Here is a 21,674-nt window from a genome sequence, read left to right as displayed (position 1 = left end):
GCTCATCATTAGTGTTGAGCGCGAATATTCGAATGGCGAATTGTTATCTCGAATATCGCAACTTCGAGAATTCGCAAATACTTAGAATATAGTGCTATATATTTGTTATAGCGAATATTCTTCATTTTTTCCCATCTGAACACATGATTCCTCCCTGCTTCTTGCGTGTGGGCCAACAAGCAACTAAAGCAGGGAGGAATCATGACTTTAGATGGGAAAAATAACAAATATTCAAAAAAAACTAATATTTAGAACTATTTCAAATATATTAGTTTTTTAGAATATTCGTCTTTTTTTTTTTCAATCTTTACAGTTGTTCCACTTTGGCATACTCCTCCCCGACAAGCTTCCCCGTCACCATGGGAACGCCTAGGGGTTAGACTATTCCATTGAATCTGAGTTTTCACAATCTCAGTAAGATTGTGAAAACTCAGATCCGATGGTGTATTCTAACCCCCAGGCGTTCCCATGGTGACGGGGACGCTTACCTGGGTGTTAGAATATACCATCGGATCTGAGTTTTCACGATCTCACTGAGGTCGTGAAAACTCAGATCCGATGGTATATTCTAACCCCCGTAATATTCTAAAACAAGAATAAATAGCAATATAGTGAATATTCGAAAAAAAAACAACAAATGTAGAGTAATTAAGCTAATATAGTGCTATAATCTTCTTTGTCTAATAGTTGTAATTTTTTTCTCATCTGTAGTTCAGTCTGGAAAAAACTTACGACTATTTAAAAAAAGATTATAGCACTATATTTGCTAAATTGTTCAACATTTTATTTTTTTATATTCGCTATATTGCTATATATTCTTGTTTTAGAGTATTACGAATATTCTGAAAAACGAATATAGCACTATATTAGCTATATTGCTCTTTATGTAGTTTTTTTTGAATATTCGTAACTTAAGCAGGGAGGAATCATGACTTCAGATGGAAAAAAATTACGAATATTTGATCGCGTAATATTCGCATATTACGCGATCATTACCTTGCTGATTTAAAGTAGAATACAACGAATATTCTACAAAGTATTTGCGAAATATTGCGAATTCGAATAAGACCCCTGCCGCTCATCACTACTCATCATGAACTCAAGATTGGTCTGGAGATGAGATTAAGGATGAGTGAATCAATTCATAATGAACCCCATTCATTAAGAAATAACTGCTAAATGAACCCAAAGCTTTTCTGATTCACTTCAGATGAATGGCATAAAAACAGCACCGAGCTTCATTTTACTTTGAGAATTGGCTGCGATAAACCATGAGGGATAAAGAAAAAGAATAGTTATATGACAGTGGGAGGAACTGTGGGGGAGGGCTTGCCCTGATTTGCTCAGAGGCTGGTATACAAACTTAAGCTACATGCACACGACCGTTCCATTTTTTGCAGTCCGCAAACCGCGGATCAGCAAAAAACGGATGGCTTCTGTGTGTGTTCCGCAATTTGCGGAACGGCATGGACAGCCTTTAATATAACTGCCAATTCTTGTCCGCAAAGCGCGGACAAGAATAGGACAGGTTATAATAGGACAGGTTATATTTTTTTGCGGGGCCACACAACAGAGCAACGAATGCGGACAGCACACTGAGTGCTGTCCGCATCTTTTGCGGCCCCATTGAAGTGAATGGGTCCGTATTCGAGCTGCCAAAATTGCGGCTCGGATGCGGACCAAAACAGCCGTGTGCATGAGGCCTTATCTGCCAATCAAGCAGGTAGGGAGAAGCCTTGGCAGAAGGACCAATCACCATACTGTGTGCACAAGCACCTATTCTAGTATAACAGGGACAGTCTAGGAAAAGAATAGAAGAAAAGAAATGTGTATGTTTGAGGGACTTTGGTCAGGAAGGAGAGAGGGGCTGAGAGCTGAGAGGCTGAGCACATTGCTTAATACAGCTGCTGCTGCTGCAGCATCTTATTCTACTTATTTTGTATTGCAAAACTACCTGCAAGGAAAAAGCTTTTTTTCTTTGCATTTAACATTGAAACAGCTTTTTTTTTTCCAAAACCTCAAGTTTCTACATAGACTTATTCCCAATACAGCATCCTAAAAGCATTCAGCTGCATTCAATGCATTAAATCCATGCTATAAAACAAGTTGCATTAAGGCAAAAGCATTTTATGGCAATAACGCCATTTTTATAACCGTGTTCACCGCAAAGAGTGCATTCTTCTATCCATGTTAGCCGTTGCATTATTGTATCAGTATTTTCATATATTCCTGTCCAATAATTTCATAGTTGAACAAGTGTTATTAGAGGCCTAGTGGAAAAAATTATTTGCTGCAAACGCTGCGTTGTATTATCTGTGTTAGTGGACACATTACTGAATCAAACTGTGTTTTCATACATTTTTGTCCAATCATTTCATACTGTAGTTGAACAAGTGTTATTTCAGGCTCCACAAAAACTGCATTGTACTATCCATTTGAGTCCAATGATTTCAGAGCTGAAAAAGTGTTATTTCACAAATTGCTTTGTTTTATTTGTGCTAGTGCATGCATCACAGATCAGACTGTGTGTTTCAAGGAAACTTTACTACAAAAATGTTATTGTAGTGATATTAAACGCATAGTTGAAACACATTTTACCGCAAAAAATGTCTATTCCCAAAGAAAATTGGCAATACAGTGCAGTGTGTTTGTAAAAGTGGAGGGACATTTTATATTTCATCTGTCTGTCTTTAAATTACAGAAAACAGACTTGCAATTTTGCTAGTACCGTTTAATAATCTGTGTGTACCAAACCCTTGACTTTTCATTTTTAGCAAACTGATAACTTTTCATTTATAGACTTCATAAATGTCTGGAAAACAAGAAACAGGGCAAAATGAAAGACTCAGGCCTCAGTCTCCCAGAGCCAGAATGTGGATAGCAGCACATCCGGCCAGTAGTAGGATGGGACTGGATGGGTCACTCCTCCTCTCAGTCACAGCAGGATGATGTGGAAATCTGACATTGTGCCTTGGAGCCAGAGGTCACAACATTTCTCCTGCTCCTCCTCCTTAAAACCCTAGATAAGCCTTTCAGTTTCAGTCGCATCTTTTCTTTCTTCACTCCACCCCACCTTTTCCTATCGAAGATACTCAAGAGAGTCCTCCTGTTGATGACTTCTGTGAGAAATGGCATGAGGAGAAGGTTCAGGGGGAGTTAAAGGACTCTACATAACAGCGGCAGTTGGGGCAAATACAGAGGCCAAGGAGCATATAATGGTATTACAGTCTGATAAAAGTGGTAGGCAGAGAGGGTGAAGACTGACACTGATTGTGTGTTTGACAGGGCCTGGGAGACGGATTGGGGCAGTAAGGAAAAAGTGATAGAGGAGGAGGGTGGTGCCAGCAGCAGTAGTAAAGAGCAGAGGCAAATTACAACCAGATCCTCCTAAAACATTGTCAGGGCAGATCTGCTTTGGGTACTAGTGATGTTGCTGAGACTGTGGTCACAGGCTAAAAAAAAAAAAGATCTAAGCCAAGCTCAATTGCAGCTAGCTCTGTGTGAGTATCCCCCATCTGGCAGTTTTTCTCCATGGTGCCAGAAGACAAATCCATTGCCTTGTGCAAAATCTGCTGGATTAAAATAAGCTGTTGATGTTCAAACACAAACATAGGCATTGAACCACATGAAGCGCATCACCAGTTATTGTTGGAAAACAGAAGAGGCCACCAGCTGGAGCAAAAAGAGTTTCCTTCTTCTCCCAATCCTTTGCACCTGGCCAAATTGCACTCATTGCCGTGCCACTTAGTAGAGTCTGCTGCTTTTAGGGAACTAATGGAATGCGCTCAGCATCGCTCGAAGATAGCTAATCAACATTATTTTTCTCCAAAATAGCCATCCTTGCCTTGTACATGTGATGGAGAATGTCGACTGCTCCTTTCAATTCTCTCTGTGCAGTAAGGTGCTTGCCATCATGGACACCTGAAGCACCTAGAGCAGCTGTTACAGACAGGGCCAGAACATGTCTTTCATAGCCCACTTTGCAAAGTAGCAAGGAGGCAGTCCTGCAGCAAAAATGTCCTATTTAATCCTCCACGTTTGTGTCGATCTGTTTCCCACACCAGGAGCCTATCAGCCTCCTCTGTCTTCTCCTGTATGGACATTCTCCCATCACCAACACCAGCAGAGAGTCACTCCCACTCACCCTGCTTTCTCTCACATGTGAAAAGTTGCCATGCTGTGTTAGAGCTGACTGGCCTTGGCGAGAGTAATCACACAGCCGATTACTTTCTACAGTGCATCAAACATCTTGCTGGCTGTCTCCCCGCCAACCCCAACTGGGCAAGTTAATCAGCGACAATGATTAGAGCATCATGGCTGCCCTGCATTTGGGAGAAAGAACACATGCTCCCTGCATGGCGCAAGTGATAAATATATTCGTGCAATGCTTTTTAAAAAAATATATTGGCTTGCAGAAGGTGCTGGCAATGTCCAGAAGATTGTTCTTGCATTTAGGTAATTTATATGTGGGAAGGAACTTCCTCCTGAACTTGAAGCAACAAAATGGTCTGCCATTGACCCATGATATTCCAACTGGTTGGAATTTTACCTTGCATATGCTAGAGCGTCTGTAACAGCAGTGTAAAACCTTGAATGATTTTGTCATGCACCAGATCCCCTCATGTTGTTTCTAGGTCAGGCAAAGGCAGCTCATAAGAGACATCTGTCAAGTACTCAGACGTTCAAAGAGGCCAACAGATTTGTCGAGACAACTGCAGTATTAACAATGTCATCTCCCTGATATTTATCTTACAACAGATGTTCATGCTGATGCAACAAGGGACAATAGCGGAAGAAAAACAGCTTACGCATTTTGCAGGCTCCCCTGTAGCTGTTAGGGACCTACATGGAGAACGTCTCATGGAAGAGCAGGATGATGAGCTACCACTAAAGGAAGAGGAAGGGGGAGGAGTCTGTGGTGGAGGAAGAGCTGGAGGCTTATAATGATGTTGACAAGGGAATGGGGTAATGTTTTCCTCCTGTTGAAAGGGAGACAAACTTTTTTTATTACCAGAAAAAACTGTATGCAACTTGTTGCAGAATTTGACTAGCAGATGCCTGCCACCAGAGTGACTTACTTTGAGGCTCCTCTCCACCCCCTGCCAAATCACCCACCTACTGTTGTCTCCACTACCAGATGCAGCAGAAGCCACAGCCAGTTCAGTATTATCAACATGATGGAGAAATGTTTCTATGTGCAGCACCAGGCTGAGGCAAATCATCAAATGAAGACATGTAGCCTAAACACCGAGGTTTAGTACTCTCTGGGCTCTTTCTGGCACATACCATGTTCCCTGACCCCATGGACTTCTGGGCAGGCAGATTGGAACAGTGGTCCAAACTGGCATAGTATGCTTTCTCCATTCTCTCTTGCCAAACATCCAGTGTCATCTTAGAGAGGGTTGTCAACGTGACAGGGGGTTGTGATGACACCTAAACGTACAAAATTGTCCTCCTCCAGTATCCAAAACATCACTTTTGTTAAAATGAATTAGGAATGGATCCATGAGGACTTTCACACTCCTCCAGCCGAGGCTGATGAATAGATCTGCCCTTGCTGGCGGTGTCCCTTCTTTCCACTGCAGCTATCTTCCTGCTGACCTTTATATTCCATATTGTATGGTTGCAGCTACTGCCACCATCATGCCACTGCCAGTGTCTGCCTTCCATCATGTTATCCTGCTGCGGCTAAGGCTGCTTCTCCCTGCTGGTAATGCCCTACTTCCACTTCCATTACCCCTACTGCCACTTCCATTACATAGTCATCACTAGTACTACCTCTAAACAGCTGCACACACCTTCTGCATTGTCTATTCCATGCCATGCTGCTACTATTGTGGCCACATGCCAATATTACCCTACCCTTTTCACATTCACTCTGTACTGCTGCTGCTCCAAATTAAAAGGGAACATTTTCCCAGGCTCATTCAGAACAAGCCACTCATCCATCTGATAATTAACCCTTGTGCATTTATAAATACAGAGAGGAATTCTGTCTCTGTTAAAACATATTTTTTGCAGAACAAGCCACTATTCCTTCTGCCATTAACATGTGTGTGTTTAAAGAGGGGCAGGGATCTTCTCCCCCTGAGGCATAACATCTTTTCATGAACAGTTTGAGTCCTAGGAGGCTATAGGGAAATTCCAGGGCAATTGGAGCAACTTCAATTGACCATAATAATCGATTCAAGTCCAAATCAGGCACAAAGCGAATTTGCTCATTAATAGGTCAGATGCAAGGCTACAAAATTAACTCATGCCATTTTATGCCTGTTATCAATATTCTGAAGCGCTGTATTTTAATATCTGACATTTACAGGATTCACATATACAGAATGCTTCTGCACTAGTGTTTCTAATAGCTGACAGCCTTTATTTATTCAGTATTTGTAACTGTCACAACAAACTATACATCTATAATACATATTTGTAATTTATATGTTGCAGTACCTTTTGCATCAATGATCCTTTGTGAGACACAATCTTAGGCACATAATTTGACTCCTTTGCCAGCACCACCTCTGAAGGAAGGGTTCCAACGGATGGAACAAATGTAAAAGTCACAGGGATTGTTCCACTATCAACAGGAGAACCCTAGTGATGAATAAAGAGAATAATCTTGGTCTTATTATTATAAATAACAGATTCACTTTGCAAGATTTGGTTGGTTTAAAGGGAAAGTATCATCTACACTTTGTTTTACTAACTACAACCATATAGCGAGATACATTCATGTTTGCTAATCTGTTTTTATTTTCTGTACATGTTTATGGATAATGATAGACAAACATCTGCCGGGACGGTTCACGAACGTGATCGCGTGAATGCGATCAAATGTTTTCGCGAACCGCAAGTTTGCGGCGGGTCCCATTCATTTTAATGGCAGGCGAACCTGGAAAACCTTCAGCTCATATTGGCAGCCAAGAAATAATTACTAGAAGTGCACAAATAGTGCCACAACATGGACAGTAACATACCAGATATATTATTCGAATTTGCGATCTCCATTCATTATTTTTTTCAATGCGAAATATCGGCAATATATTTTTTACATACGCGCATGCGCAAATGCACTATACAGTACCCAAATGCTCTATAAAGAAAGTATATTGGTATATAACACCCCGCTTCAATCAGTTTTTTTGGGGGGGGCGACTGGTATATCACACCAGTATAAATTATTTGTTCCAATAACGCTTGTCCCTCTATATACCTGCAGTATCGCAGCAGAACCGCACACAACTGCCGCACAATACAAATGCACTATAATATACTTTCTAACATAGAAAGTATATTATAACATTGTACAAGGAAGGCAATCCATTAGAATATACATAAAGATAAAACGTAACCTTAAAGGCTCCATTCACACACCTGCAATTCCATTCCGCATTTTGCGGAACAGAATTGCGGACCCATCCATTTCTGTGGGGCCCTGATCCGGAATTGCGGACCCGCGCTTCCGGGTCCGCAATTCCAATCCTGCAAAAAAATAGAACATGTCCTATTCTTGTCTGCAATAGCGTACAAGAATAGGCATATTCTCTTAGTGCCGGCAACGCACATTGCCGCTGTCTGTGTTTTGCGGATCCGTGGATCCGCAAAACACACACGGATGTGTAAATAGACCCTAATAATGTTACTATGAGGGTCCATTCACACGTCCGCAAAACACAGACACCGGCAATGTGCATTCCGCAATTTGCGGACCACAAATCTCCGGCACTATAATAGAAGATGCATAATCTTGTCTGCAATTGCGGACAAGAATAGGACATGTTCTATTTTTTTGCAGAAACGGAAGCACAGATGCGGAAGTGCGGATCCGCAAATGTGGATGCGGACAGCACATTTCGGCTCCATTGAAAATAAATGGGTCTGCACCCGTTCCGCAAAATTGCGGAACACATGTGGACCCATTTTGCGGAGGTGTGAGTGGAAAAGATATCTCTCACAATGAAAATAAATTCAATTATTAAAGTTAAGCAAAAAGCATAGATGTGGTAGGCAATAACAAGTGCTCAGCGGCACTAAATCAGGTGGTCGGCGGCACTAAATCAGAAACCATATGTCCTACCACAATCCGGGGGGTTCCAGTGCACATCCATGAATCCCGGAGGGAAAGCAAAAAACATCTAATACTGGGCTAGATGATGATGTGGTATTGAAGGACAGGGTGGGCAAGGACCTGTCCCTGATATTGCCCTACAGGGGGGTGCTATTCTGGCCCTGATAGCCTAACCACAGACCACCCGCCCTGATAAGAGCGACCCTGTCCGGAACCTTACCCTATATAAAAATGGCCCTAGTAAGCCCCTAGGCCCCACTATCTATGTGTTTTTGACTCATTATAAAAGTATATTATAAGTATATTGCACCCCTCTTTGTATCACACCTATCGATAGTACACCTATACCAGTCCTGAAAAAGACTTTTGTGGCCCTATTAGCTAGCGTTTGGTGTCCCTAACAGCCTGTCCCTGCTCCACACAGCAACCTCTCCCTACACTGGCAAAACACTAAATGTAAAATGGCGGCCAGATCAGGTTTATTTATAAGGTAGGGGTTATGTCCATGTGCTGAAATGTCTCAATTGGCTGTCCTGTACCACCTGATGGATGTGTCATGGGTCAGAGTTCTTCATAATGTAAAAGAATATGGCTGGCGCAAATATCTCCATATGTTTGGCGAATCGCGAACACGCAAAGTTCGCCACAAAGCGACCGCCGGGACAACCGCAAGGCCATCTCTATTTATGGAGACAGCCATCTAGGCACAACATTAACAGTGTTTAGAGATATGCTTTACAGCAGACACACTGAAGATGAGATGACTTATTGACTTCTATAGGAGTGTTTTCTAGTCATGTTCTGTGGCCATTGTGCAGGGGAGAGGCTTAATGGCCAATGTGAAAACAGCAGAGCTTTTTTTTTTTTTTTTAATACAGATAATAATATAAAAAATGAAAAATAACTCAGAAATTATTAAAACTTGATTTGAACAATAGGTCATTTGATGACGATGATGACACAATCCCTTTAAGAGAACATTTTAATTAATTAGTTGCAAATGGCAAAAACTAATTATATTATGTATATTTAACATTTACCAGCCACCAGATTGCTGTGCTTTATTGACAGTTAGATGTGATATGCCTTCAATTACTAACTTTGAAGTAATAGGTGTTGATACTTTGTCAATAACCTTTCATTTTTCTTAGAATAGTCTACATAGGGCTCTTTCACACGGCCGTAGTTTGGTTCCGCATCGTAGCCTCATTTTTCACTTCAATGGGGCCGCAAAAGATGCAAATAGCACTCCTTGTGCTGTCCGCGTCAGTTACTCCGTTCCATTTTGCGGACAAGAATAAGCATTTCTATAAAAGGCCGTCTGTTCCGGTCCGCAAATTGCGGAAGGCACATGGGCGGCATCCTTGTTTTGCGGACCGGAACAGACAATTGCGCAATTTGCGGACCGTAAGACAAGGCACGGTCGTGTGAACAACCCCTAAGAGAAATGTTGAGATGCAGAAACTTTCCATAGTCTTATGTTTTTTCATCATCATTATTTTTTACAAGATTTATCACAGATAACTAGCACTTACAATTTTAAATGTTCACATCCATATACAGTACAAATAATTATTCATTTGTCATCACCCCCCCCCCCCCTCACTTATAAAACTTGCTTCTTGCAATAATAAAAATACATTTTGTATAGAATTTTTACATAAATACAAAATCTGAAACGTCAATAGATAAAAGTTCAGGCTTTAACCCTTTCTACCCCCGGCGATTTAAATTTTTACTCCTTGCATTTCTACAGCCATAACATTTTTATTTTCCCATTAACATAGACGATAGAGAGCTTGTTTTTTGCAGGACAAGTACTTTCAAATAGCACCCATTTACTATTTCATACAATGTAGTGAGAAACTGGAAAAAGAAAATTCCAAATGAAGTGAAATTGGAAAACAAACACAATTCTACAGTTTTATGGCTTTTGTTTCTACGGTGTTTCTTATGCTGTAAAACTGACCCATGACCTTCATTCTCTGGGTCAGTGAAATTACAGCCATACCAGATTTGCATATATTTTTTCTGTTTAATAATAATAATAATAATAATATTATTATTTTTTTCTTTTTGTCGCCATATTCTGACCACTAGAGATGGCAAACGCGTTTGCGCGTTAGCGATTCGCCGAACATACGAACATATAGCGATGTCCGCAGGCATCATATTCTTTTGCATTGCACTAAACTTTGACCCATGACACATCCATCAGGTAGGACAGGACAGCCAATTGAGACGTTTCAGCACATGGACACACCCCCACCCTATCCAAGAACCCAATCCGGCAGCCATTTTACATTCTTTTGCAGAATGGGTAGGGAAAGGTTGCTTTGTGAAGCAGGGACAAACTGTTAGGGACATCAAATGCTAGCTAATAAGGCCACAAAAGTCCTTTTAAGGACTGGTATAGGTGTGCTATTGATAGGTGTGATATACTAAGTGGTGTGATATACCTATAATATACTTTCTAACATAGAAAGTATATGGTGCATTTGTATTGTGCAGCAGTTGTGTGCGGTTCTGCTTCGATACCGCAGCTATATAGAGGGACAAGCGCTATTGGAACAACTATTTGCAATGGTTGTGATATACCTGTTGCCCCCCCAAAAAAATGATTGAGAGGTATGATATACCTTCTTCCACAATATACTGATTGATGGCTGCGATATACCTGTTGCCCCAAATAAACAGGGTGGTGTGATATAAATGTTGTGGCAAAAAAATTATTTTGAGGGGTGTGATATACCTGCTTCCAAAAAATCTTGATTAAGGGGTGCGATATATCTGCTTCCACAAAATACTGATTAAGGGTTTGATATACCTGCTTCCACCAAATATTGATTGAGTGGTGCGATATACCTTCTTCCACAAAATACTTATTAAGGGCGGCGATATACCTATTTCCACAAAATACTGATTAAGGGGTTTGATATACCTACTTCCACAAAATACTGATTAAGGGCTGCGATATAGCTGCTTCCACAAAATACTGATTAAGGGGCTTTATATACCGGCTTCCACAAAATACTGATTGAGGGCTGCGATATTCCTGCTTCTACAAAATATTGATTATGGGGTTTGATATACCTGCTTCGACAAAATACTGATTGAGGGCTGCGATATACCTATTTCCACAAAATACTGATTAAGGGGTTTGATATACCTGCTTCCACAAAATACTGATTAAGGGCTACAATGTACATGCGTCCACAAAATACTAATTAAGGGGTTTGATATTCCTGCTTCCACGAAATACTGATTGAGGCCTTTGATATACCTGCTTTCACAAATGCTGCTCTTCTCTAGGTACTTAGGCACAGGGTCATTTTGAAAATGACAGACAGAGGAAGAGGAAGGCCATTCCGCAGGGGTTGTAGGGGTCGGGCAGGTGCAACAGGCTGGAGCCTAAGTCGGAAGTTGGAGAAGGCGCGTGTGATTACTTCAAAGGACGCACCAGAGTTGGTTGAGTGGCTCACGCACCCTTCCGATTCTGCATGCTCCTAATCCTCTGTATCTGCACCCTCCTCACTCTCTGCTGTGTGCACCCCCAAATACACCACCACCATAGCCCCTTCACTCGAGTCAAAGGAATTATTTTCCCATCCACTCCCAGATCTTACCGATGCGCAGCCATTCTTGACATTGGATGAGGAAGAGGAGGTAGCAACGGCCGCCACCCAGTGGTCTGACGACAGTACCCATATCAGCCCAAGGAGGGTGGTCCTTGCTGTTGCTGCCTACTCCGAGATCTCAAATGTCAATGGTGGTGAAGGTGACGATGATGACGTGTAGATGGACGTCATATGGGTGCCCACAACAGACGAAGAGGAGGGGAGTTCAGAGGGAGAGACGGAGCAGCAGAGAGGGAGGAGAAGGCGAAGAAGCAGGCAGAGCTCGAAGGGCACAGGAGGCAAAAAGCAGACTGCAAATGTATCTGGAGCGAGCCATCCACCAAGCATGGTCACTTCTGGCGCTCCCATGGCTCCTCAGTGTGGGCTTTTTTTAACATGTCAGCTGCTGACAATAGTGTTGCCATCTGCAGCCTGTGCTGTCAACGCATAAGTCGCAGTAGGCCCAACACTCACCTAAGAACGACCGCCTTAAGAAGGCACCTGGCCTCCCATCACCGAGCCCAGTGGGAGCAACACTGTTAGAACCCACAAAGCCACAATCCCGGAGCTCCACGTCCTGCCTCTTCTTCTTCTCCTTCTCCTCTCTCCTTCCATTTGTCCTCCACTCCACCTTCCACCGTGCCATCGTCGCATTCATCTGGCAGAAGGAAGGCTTCCGTAGCCCAAATGTTCGAGCGTAAATAGTTGATGACGCCGGATAACCCTCTTGCCCAACGGCTAACCACAGGCTTGTCGGAACTGTTAGCCCGCCAACTACTGCCATATAAATTGGTTCACTCTGAGGACTTTAGAAAATTTGTGGCCATTGGCACACTGCAACGGAAGGTCTCCGGAAGGAAATATTTCTCCTAGACGGGCGTCCCAGAGCTATATGGCCACATTCAGCGGCAAGTAAATATATCTCTGGCACACAGTGTTGGTGCCAAGATACATCTGACTACAGACACGTGGTCTTGCAAACAGGGGCAGGGAAGGTGCATAACTTTTACCGCCCACTGGGTGAACCTTCTGACGGGTTTCAAGCATGTAACCCGTGGCTCCCGTGTGGATTTGGTGTTACCGCCAAGGATTGCATGCAGGTCTGCCTCTTCTTCTTCTCCTACTCCATCCTCCATCTCCTCCTTGGCTGACTATTCCTTTTCCGCTGCTACCGCCTCTTCCGCTGTGCCCCCAAGCTAACTAGAACCTATTCAACGTCCCAGGTGAGTTGTTGCCATGCTGTGCTGCGGCTGTTGTGCCTGAAAGCCAAGAGTCACACCAGTCCTCTCCTTTCAGCTCTGCGGTCACAAGCCGTTCAGTGGCTAACCCGCTCAATTTGACATTTGGTAAAGTGGTGTGCGACAACGCTGCCAATCTGCTGAGCACGCTGAAACAGGGCAAAATGACACACGTGCTGTGCATGGCACACGTCTTGAATTTAGAAGTCGTGCAGCGATTCATTGCCAAATGCCACGGGGTCCAGGAAGTCTTGCAGCAGGCCATGAAAATTTCTGGCCATTTGCTGACATTTATTTGTGACAGCACGACATGCTAGAACTCCACCTTGTATATGTTTGTTAGGTTGCTCCAGCAGTAACGTGCCATTAACGAACTCTGCAGGCTCTGGGGAGCTTTTTTTTTTTTCACTGTGTCAGTGGCTGTTCATGCGCGACGCATGCAAACTTCTGCGGCCATTTGATGAGATCACCAAACTGGTCAGTCGCAGCCAGGGCACCATCAGTGACATCGTGGCTGGGGGGAGGAGACTGAGGACGACATTCTCCTAAATGATGAGCAGGTGCCAGGGCGCTCCACCGCTTCCGATTTTGTGAAAATGGGGGCCTTTAATGCTACATTGTTTGAAGAGGGGCCACCGTATAAGAAGCATAAAGTACAAGGACCAGTACTGGGTGGCAACGCACTTAGACTTCCGGTACAAACAGAAAATGGCAGACATGTTACCAGCATCACAGAGGGCTGGCAGAATGCAGCATTTCCAGGCCTTGCTGTGAGAGATGCTGAATTCTACTGTTGCCGGCGCTGGCAGAGGAATTCCTACCCACAGCGTAACAGGTGCGGGTACTAATCCTACCGCGCCTGCAAGAAGAAGATGGTTTGAAGATGTTTTGGTCACTTCGGATATGAGATCATTCTTGCAGCCAACCCATCGACAGACGGTTTCCAGATCCAGCCTCAGGGAACGCCTAGACCGACAGGTGTCTGACTACATCGGGTTAACGGACGATGTGGAAGCTCTGAGAAGCGAGGAACCCCTGGACTACTGGGTGTGCAGGCTTGACCTTTGGCCAGAGCTGGCACAATTTGCCATGGAACTCTTGGCTTGCCCTTCGTCGAGTGTCCTGTCCAAAAGGACGTTCAGCGCAGCAGGTGGGATCGTGACCGATAAGCGCACTCGCCTAGCTCACGATAGTGTGGACTATCTCACATTTCTACACCTGTGACGACCATGTGTAATTTCCTCATGCCAGCCCACACATATCCACCACCACCACCCAGAACAAAGAATGGTCCTTGTCTTATGTATATACAGCGGCATAAAAGGCCTTTTCTGTCAGGTGAATGACTAATTTTTGGGGCCTGTACTGGCCTACAGTAAAATTTGTATCCAGTGACCACCTAATGTACCTTTAGCCACTTAATCACAAGTTATTTTCTGTCAAGTGAATGCCAAATTTTTTGGGCCTGTACTCCAGTGGTCTACAGTAAAATGTTTATCCAGTGACCGCCTAATGTACCTGTAGCCACATCGTCACAAGTTCTTTTCTGCCAGGTGAATGCCTAATTTTTGGCACCTGTACTGGCCTACAGTAAAATTTTTATCCATTGACCGGCTAATATACCTCCAGTCCAGCTACATCATCACCAGTTCTTTTCTGTCAGGTGAATGCCTAATTTTTGGGGCCTGTACTGGCCTACAGTAAAATATGTATCCAGTGACCGCCTAATATACCTTCAGCCACATAATCACAAGTTATTTTCTGTCAGGTGAATGCCTAATTTTTGGGGCCTGTACTCCAGTGCTCTACAGTAAAATTTGTATCCAGTGACCGCCTAATGTACCTTCAGCCACATCATCACAAGTTCTTTTCTGTCAGGTGAATGCCTAATTTTTGGGGGCTGTACTGGCCTACAGTAAAATTTTTATCCATTGACCACCTAATATACCTCCAGCCACATAATTACAACTTCTTTTCTGTCAGATGAATGCCTAATTTTTGAGGCCTGTACTCCAGTGGCCTAAAATAAAAAAATTAGGCTCTAGCAGGGCACATTTTTGAGAGTTTCCCTTTAAAATACATATCTTTTGTGGGAATTTTTGCCAATGATCCCCCTCTGGTATGTCACTGTCCATGTTGTGGGACTATTTGTGCACTTCTAGTAAGTATTTTGTGGCTGCAAGTATGACCTGAAGGTTTTTCAGGTTCGCCTGCCATTAAAGTCAATGGGGCCTTCCGCAAACGTGCGGATCACGATGTTCGTCCATCACTACTGACCACCATAACTTAATCCTATAATTCATATGCAATGCCTATGGTGTTTATTTTTTCATTTTTTATTTTTATTCTGGGGAAAGAGGGTGATTTGAATTTCTTATGTTTTTTATATAAAAAAAAAAAATTCAACTTTTTTTCTACTTTCTTTTAGGTCTCAAGGACCTAACATTATGCAATTGTTAGATGGCCACTTATGTATATCAATGGAAATAAATCAATTGACAAATTGATAACATGGTTATAACGGAAAATAATAGTATTCTAAAGACAGAACGCTAAATAAAATGGCCGAAAGAAGAGGATACCAGTTCTATAGCATTTGTGGCGTCTATAAGTGAAATGTGTATTTGCCGTTTAGCAGTGCAGTTATATGTTCTAAAGCCTTTTGTGGCATGTATTAGTGGCAAAAGTAAAGTATATTTGCAGTTCAGCCATGCAGTTATATGTTCTAAAGACTTTTGTGGCGTGTATTAGTGGCAAAAGAAAAATATATTTGCAGTTCAGCAGTGCAGTTATATGTTATAAAGACCTTTTTGTCATGTAAAAGTGGCAAAATAAGAATATATTTGCCGTTCAGCAGTGCAGTTATATGTTCTAAAGCCTTTTGTGGCATGTATGTAGTGTCCCACTATGTAAAGGTGGGCACCACTCAAGGGTCAATTGGGTCATGTTGTTCTCCACCTCCTGTGGAACATGGTCATGGTATTTTGTATTGCATTGTAATGTGTATTTTCATGTTATCTCCTGTGTACCAGGCCTGCTAGGGGTGTAGTTTCTCCTCCCAAGCTGTAGAGGGAGCTAGGGAACCCGCTAGTATATATAGACAGGTCCAGTCCAGGAGAGAGTGTGTGTGGTTAGAAGCCAGTGTTCACTTTAGCCAGGTAGTAGCTGAAGATCAGCTTCTAGCATGCAGCCAGACAGCCCAGGTTCCTAACCTGCGTCTAGGAGAAGAAGTTTCCTCCTGAAGTTATCCTGCATCTTGCAAAGTACAGAGCAGTGCTAATCTTATCCAGCCAAGTAGAAAGCTGAAGGGCAGAAGTTTATTGACAGCAAGAGGATTTATACCAGAGGAAGGTTTCCCTACCCAAGGATAAAGCCAGCTATTAGGCATACGGGCCTTGGAGAAAGCCAGACAGGATTCTGCAGAAAGTACAGCCTGATCTGTGAGTTTTTTTCCCTCTGAGTTATCTTGCTAAGATTCTACCTGCCATTTATGTAAAGCTGCCTGATACCAATATACTTCATATGGAACATTTTGAAGCTTGTGCATAGTTGAACTGTTCAGTAAAGAGGAATTCTAGTTCACTACAATCGTGTGTACCTCCATTATTCCTCCTAACAATCGGTGTGCCACAGTTACCCCGGCACTGGCGTTGCGAAATGTAAGGGATCTTGCCGCAGGCACGCTAAACCTACAACACCCAGGGCACCTCACCAATCACCCGGCCTGGTCCCTATATTTAGAGAGTGCCCCAGAAGATCTACGTTCCAGCCTCTTCATCACTGCTGTACGCCTGCCCAGGGTATACAACAAACTGTGAGTACTAAGAGCAACCCTCGGTCTGTTAACTGACCCCTGTGACCTCACATTCGCTCACCCTGAAGGACTGGCGTACTGCATGTATTAGTTGCAAAAGTGAAATATATTTGTCGTTCAGTGGTACATTTATTTGTTACAAAGCCCTTTTTGTCATGTAATAGTGGCAAAATAAAAACATATTTGCCTTTCAGTGGTACATTTATATGTTCTAAAGCCTTTTTGTTGAATAATAGCGGCAATATAAAAATATATTTGCCGTTTAGCTGTGCAGTTATATGTTCTAAAGCCTTTTGTGGCATGTATTAGTGGCAAAAGAAAAATATATTTGCCTTTCAGGGGTACATTTATATGTTCTAAAGCCTTTTGTGGCGTGTATAATTGGAAAAATAAAAATATATTTCCCATTCATTATGGAGCCGATTTGAGGCAGTCAAGGCTCCCACACCTCAGCCGAAGGAAGCTGTCTGTCCTTCCCATCATCTGCTGGTCCTTATGCTCCTGCTCCTCGCCCTCCTACTCCTTGTCAGTCATTCCGTCCACAATCGATCACCGAAGAGATTGCCAAGAGACAACAGTATGCGTGCACTCATCCAGTGGTGCAGAAGCTGAACGTGCTCCTGTCCAAGTTTGTGGTGCTGCAGTCCCTCCCTTTCCAAGTGGTGGACTCTGCACCTTTCAGAGAACTAATGCCTTGTGCCAAGCTGAGGTCAAGAGTCCCAAGCCATCATTTATTTGCCAAAAAGGCAGTACCAGCCATGCACACACATGTAGAACAGAAGGTGTGTCAGTCCTTGAGCCTGTTGGTGTCTGCCAAAGTGCATGGCAGCTCCGACGTGTTGAGATGTAACTACGGTCAGGGACAATACATGTCCTTTACAGCCTACTGGGTGAATGTGGTTCCTGCACAGCCACACCAGAAACTTGGCCAGGTGATTCTGCTTCCACTTCTACTTTCTCACGCCGTTGGTCCCGCAACAATGTCCACCTCTGCCCATCCAGCATAACACATGTGCAGGGCACGGCGGTGTCACGCTGTTCTGCACCTTGTTTGCCTGGGCGAATGAAGTCACACAGGGGAGAAACTGCTCTGTGTCCTTCATCAAGAAATCTAATCCTGGCTTTCTCCGCGACAACTCATAATCGGAACCATGGTGACCTCCATATGTTGTACCGACTATACGAACAGAGAAAGGCCATAAATGATTTATTGATGATCCAAGCGGACAGGAGTTCTCCCCTGTGTAACTTTGATGTCAGCCAATGGCATCTCATGCGTGACACCTGCCAGTTGCTCAGGCCCTTTGAGGAGGCCACGTTATTTGTCAGTCGCCAGGACTACGGGATGAACGATGACATTCCACTGCTTCATGTCCTTGAACAGATGCTGGTAAATCTGGCTGGTCAGGGGACTGGAGACGTGGCGCCTAGATCTCAAGGCCACATGAGCCCTGTGGGAGCTGAACTGGAAGAGGAGGAGGAGGACATTGGAACACAAGCAATGTGTAGAGAAATGGGTGGTTTTTATACATAGGTGGCAGGAGCAGCCAGAGGAGCTACAGGGCAATGAGGAAGAGGAGGCAGAGGACCCAGACACACCGTGGCAGTATGCAGTAGAGATGGAGCCAGGCTCACTTGCTTGCGTAGTGACAACCGAATTGTCACTATTCGGCAGAAGTATGACTTCTGACTCTCCACCTTGTTACCGGTCCAAAATGGGGGCCTTTTTTACACCTGCTGAGAGGAAGGACAAACTGAACTACTATAAAGACATCCTGTGTAGTCAGTTGGCCGCTGCCTATCTGCGCCATTGTCAATCCTCTCGCAGGTCTGACCGGGGGGTACTCTGCGCTTATGTTCCTCTGCCATGGCTGCTGTGGCAGGTTGGGGGGGTAGGAGCAGTTCCAGCTCCATCAGAAGCAACTTGAGTCTAGAATCGCTGATGAGCAGCTTTCTTCACCCGCCTAGTGAAAAAACTACTCACCAGCAGCAGCAGCAGCTAGACCAGGAGCAGGACCTGAACCAGCAGGTGGTGGCATACTTGGACAGCACCCTGCCAGACGACCTTGAAGATCTGCTGGACTACTGGGCAGCCAAACTGGATTTTTGGCTGCAACTGGCAGAGTTTGCCCTGGAAAAGCTGTCCTGCCCGGCCAGTAGTATGGCATCAGAGCGGGTGTTTAGTGCGGCGGGGGCCATAGTTACCCCCAAGAAGAACTTGCCGTCCATCCAAAATGTGGAGAGACTGACCTTTGTCAAGATGAATCAGGAGTGGATCAGCCAGGATTTCCACCCACCAATGCCTGATGCATCAGACTAGATCATCAATGGTGCCACAACAACACTTTGACAAAAGAAACCGGTTTCTTCTGGCTACATGCCTCAGCTACTGTTATTGCCACCCACCTCCCCACTCTGTCACCGGGTCACTCTGTGGTCTCCTCATGCTGCTGCCACCTCCACACTATGTCACTTTGCCACTTTCTGGCCTCCTGATGCTGCTTCCACCTCTATACTAAGTCACCTTGCCAATCTTTGGCCTCCTGATGCTGCTGCCACCTTCACACTATTACATCTGGCCACTCTGTGGCTTCCTGATGCTGCTGCCACCTTTACACTATGTCACCTTGCCACTCTGTGGCCTCCTGATACTGCTGCCATCTTCAGGCTGTGTCACCTTGCCACTCTGTGGCCTTCTGATGCTGCTGCCACCTCCACACTGTGTCACCTTGCCACTCTGTGGTCTACTGATGCTGCTACCACCTCCACACTATGTCACTTTGCCACTCTGTGTTCTCCTGATGCTGCTGCCACCTTCACACTATGTAACCTTGCCACTCTGTGGCCTCCTGATGCTGCTGCCACCTTCACACTATGTCACCTTGCCACTCTGTGGCATTCTGATGCTGCTGCCACCTCCGCTGTGTAACCTTGCCACTCTGTGGTCTCCTCATGATGCTGCCACCTCCACACTATGTTACCTTGCCACTCTGTTGTCTCCTCATGCTGCTGCCACCTCTGTGGCATCCTGATGCTGCTTGCATCTCACCACTATGTCATAGGGCCACTCTGGGCCACTATTTTGCCTTTTGGCCTGGCTGACATCATCATTTATTTGACCCTTCTTCTGATCTGTTATAAGGAAGGAAAAATGAGAAGCACAACGGATCCTGTCTGTGTTCAGCTGTAAGGCCTGTATGGTCCCATCATAATTGGCTTATGATTTGGTAAGCCAAAAGCAGGAGTGGGTACAAAACACAGAAGACATGCAAATATTTCATTCACATGCCATCTCTGTTTTGGATCCACTCCTGTTTTTTGGGCATTAGCAATACTGTTGGATTACTGACCAAATACTGACCGAGTGAAGGCATATGTTTAATAAAGCAGGTTCTGTAGACATCTATGTGGAATCAGCTGATGACGGTGTAAAAGGAGTAAGCTTCTTTTTGACGCTAACATCGACCTGTAAGGCTGAGTTCATACTTGAGGTATTTGGTCAGTTTTGACCCGGTGACTGCCCAAATAAGTGAAGTATGCAGTAATTCTAAGAGCAACACCTGTCATCTGCATGTCATACTGGCTCACAGTATTATTTCAAGCAGACTCCCTATGCGTGTTACTTCAGGTCACAGTGTTCTATACCACTATAAAGGCTAGCTGCAGCCAGGAAATAGCAGTTTATAACATGATTCAGCGCAAATAAATTCGGATCAAACCAAATTTTTTCAGAAAATTTGGCAAACCGTCCTACTCAAATTTTTTCAAAATTCGCTCTTCTCTAGCGGTGATGCTACTGCTGCCGCTACTTTTGCTGCCTCTGTTACCCCTACATAACCACTTGTCCATCACTTTGCATATCCACACTGTAGTGGTGCTGCTTCCCAAAAGATTAAGATCATTTTTGGACACTTGTTCAGCTACTGGTTATTTTGACATTCCCATGTATGTATAAACATGGGCAGGTATTTGCTTCCATTAAGGCATTCTTTTTGTATGCTTGATAAGAACAAACTTCTTCTTCTTTCAATAGTATCAATACTGCTGTGTGTTTAAACATGGGCATTCACAGGCCGGGTTTCTGGTACTAATAATCTTTAGCAAGTGCGTATTTTGTCCACAGAATAGAAAATTCATACTTATGTGGTCCCCCACCTTCACTCTTTCCATGTTCTAGTCCCTATAATGTTTATATCCAGTGGGGCATGGACATGGAGACATGCACTGCTCAAGCCAATGACTGGATTATGCTGTTATATGCTGCTTGTGGCCACATTACTGCTGATGCCAGTCATTGGTTGGAGAGGTGCATCTGAACAGTGTGTGGACTGAAAGAAAGAGACAGTGGAGGCAGTGTGGAGGACTGGAATGGCAGAGAGCAGGTAAGTATGAATCTTGTGTTTCAGGGGGCAGGCTATGGGTACTTGATAAAAAAATAATAATTACCGGATAGCCCGTTAATGCATAATGTTTGGTCCCTTGTTTAGAAAAAGCTACTGTTTATTCTGATACTAGCATGTGTGTATAAAAACCTGCTCCTGTTAAGGCATTATTTTTGTGCCACTTGTTCAGAACAAGCCACAGTTTTTTCTAATACCACCTGGTGTGTTTAAAAATTGGAGAGCATTTACCCCCATAAGGGACAATTTGTGTGGAACGTTTTTAATTTTAAAAAGCATAAGAAATTCAACAACACAATGTGTTTTTAAACAGGCTGTTAATACCTTCAACTATGCACTTACCATGAGCTTGAAGGTGGGGGAGGGGGAGTGAAATTAGTGAGAGAAAAACAATTCTAAATTAAAAAGAGAAAAACAAGAAAATGAAAACATGAGTCCTAGGAGACAATAGAGTGGCATATACAAATTTGTACAATTGGAGCACTTTTGATTCAGGTACAATTGATTCAGATCTGAATTGACCAGAACAGGACCTGA

At 43.8% G+C, this 21,674-nt stretch overlaps 1 protein-coding gene across 6 annotated transcripts in view; it reads right to left on the bottom strand.

The window, feature by feature from the left end:
- LOC122935654 (muscular LMNA interacting protein) overlaps positions 1 to 21,674 on the bottom strand; it is a 322,247-nt gene that overhangs the window by 91,944 nt on the left and 208,629 nt on the right. For 2 of the 6 annotated variants that reach the window (XM_044291464.1, XM_044291458.1), the window contains exons 3-4: positions 6,451 to 6,594; positions 4,809 to 4,979 (exon numbers count right to left, since the gene is read on the bottom strand). The exons of 1 other annotated variant lie outside the window; for it this stretch is intronic. In XM_044291464.1, coding sequence (XP_044147399.1) covers positions 4,809 to 4,979; positions 6,451 to 6,594 — 315 coding nt within the window. Of the gene's footprint in view, positions 1 to 4,808; positions 4,980 to 6,450; positions 6,595 to 21,479; positions 21,533 to 21,674 lie in introns of all 6 variants that reach the window. 3 more of the 6 variants (XM_044291459.1, XM_044291460.1, XM_044291462.1) reach the window with 3 other exon arrangements.

The sequence above is a fragment of the Bufo gargarizans genome, chromosome 4 (assembly GCF_014858855.1).
Source record: "Bufo gargarizans isolate SCDJY-AF-19 chromosome 4, ASM1485885v1, whole genome shotgun sequence".
Taxonomy (NCBI): Eukaryota; Metazoa; Chordata; class Amphibia; order Anura; family Bufonidae; genus Bufo; species Bufo gargarizans.
This window is presented reverse-complemented; position numbering and strand designations above follow the sequence as displayed.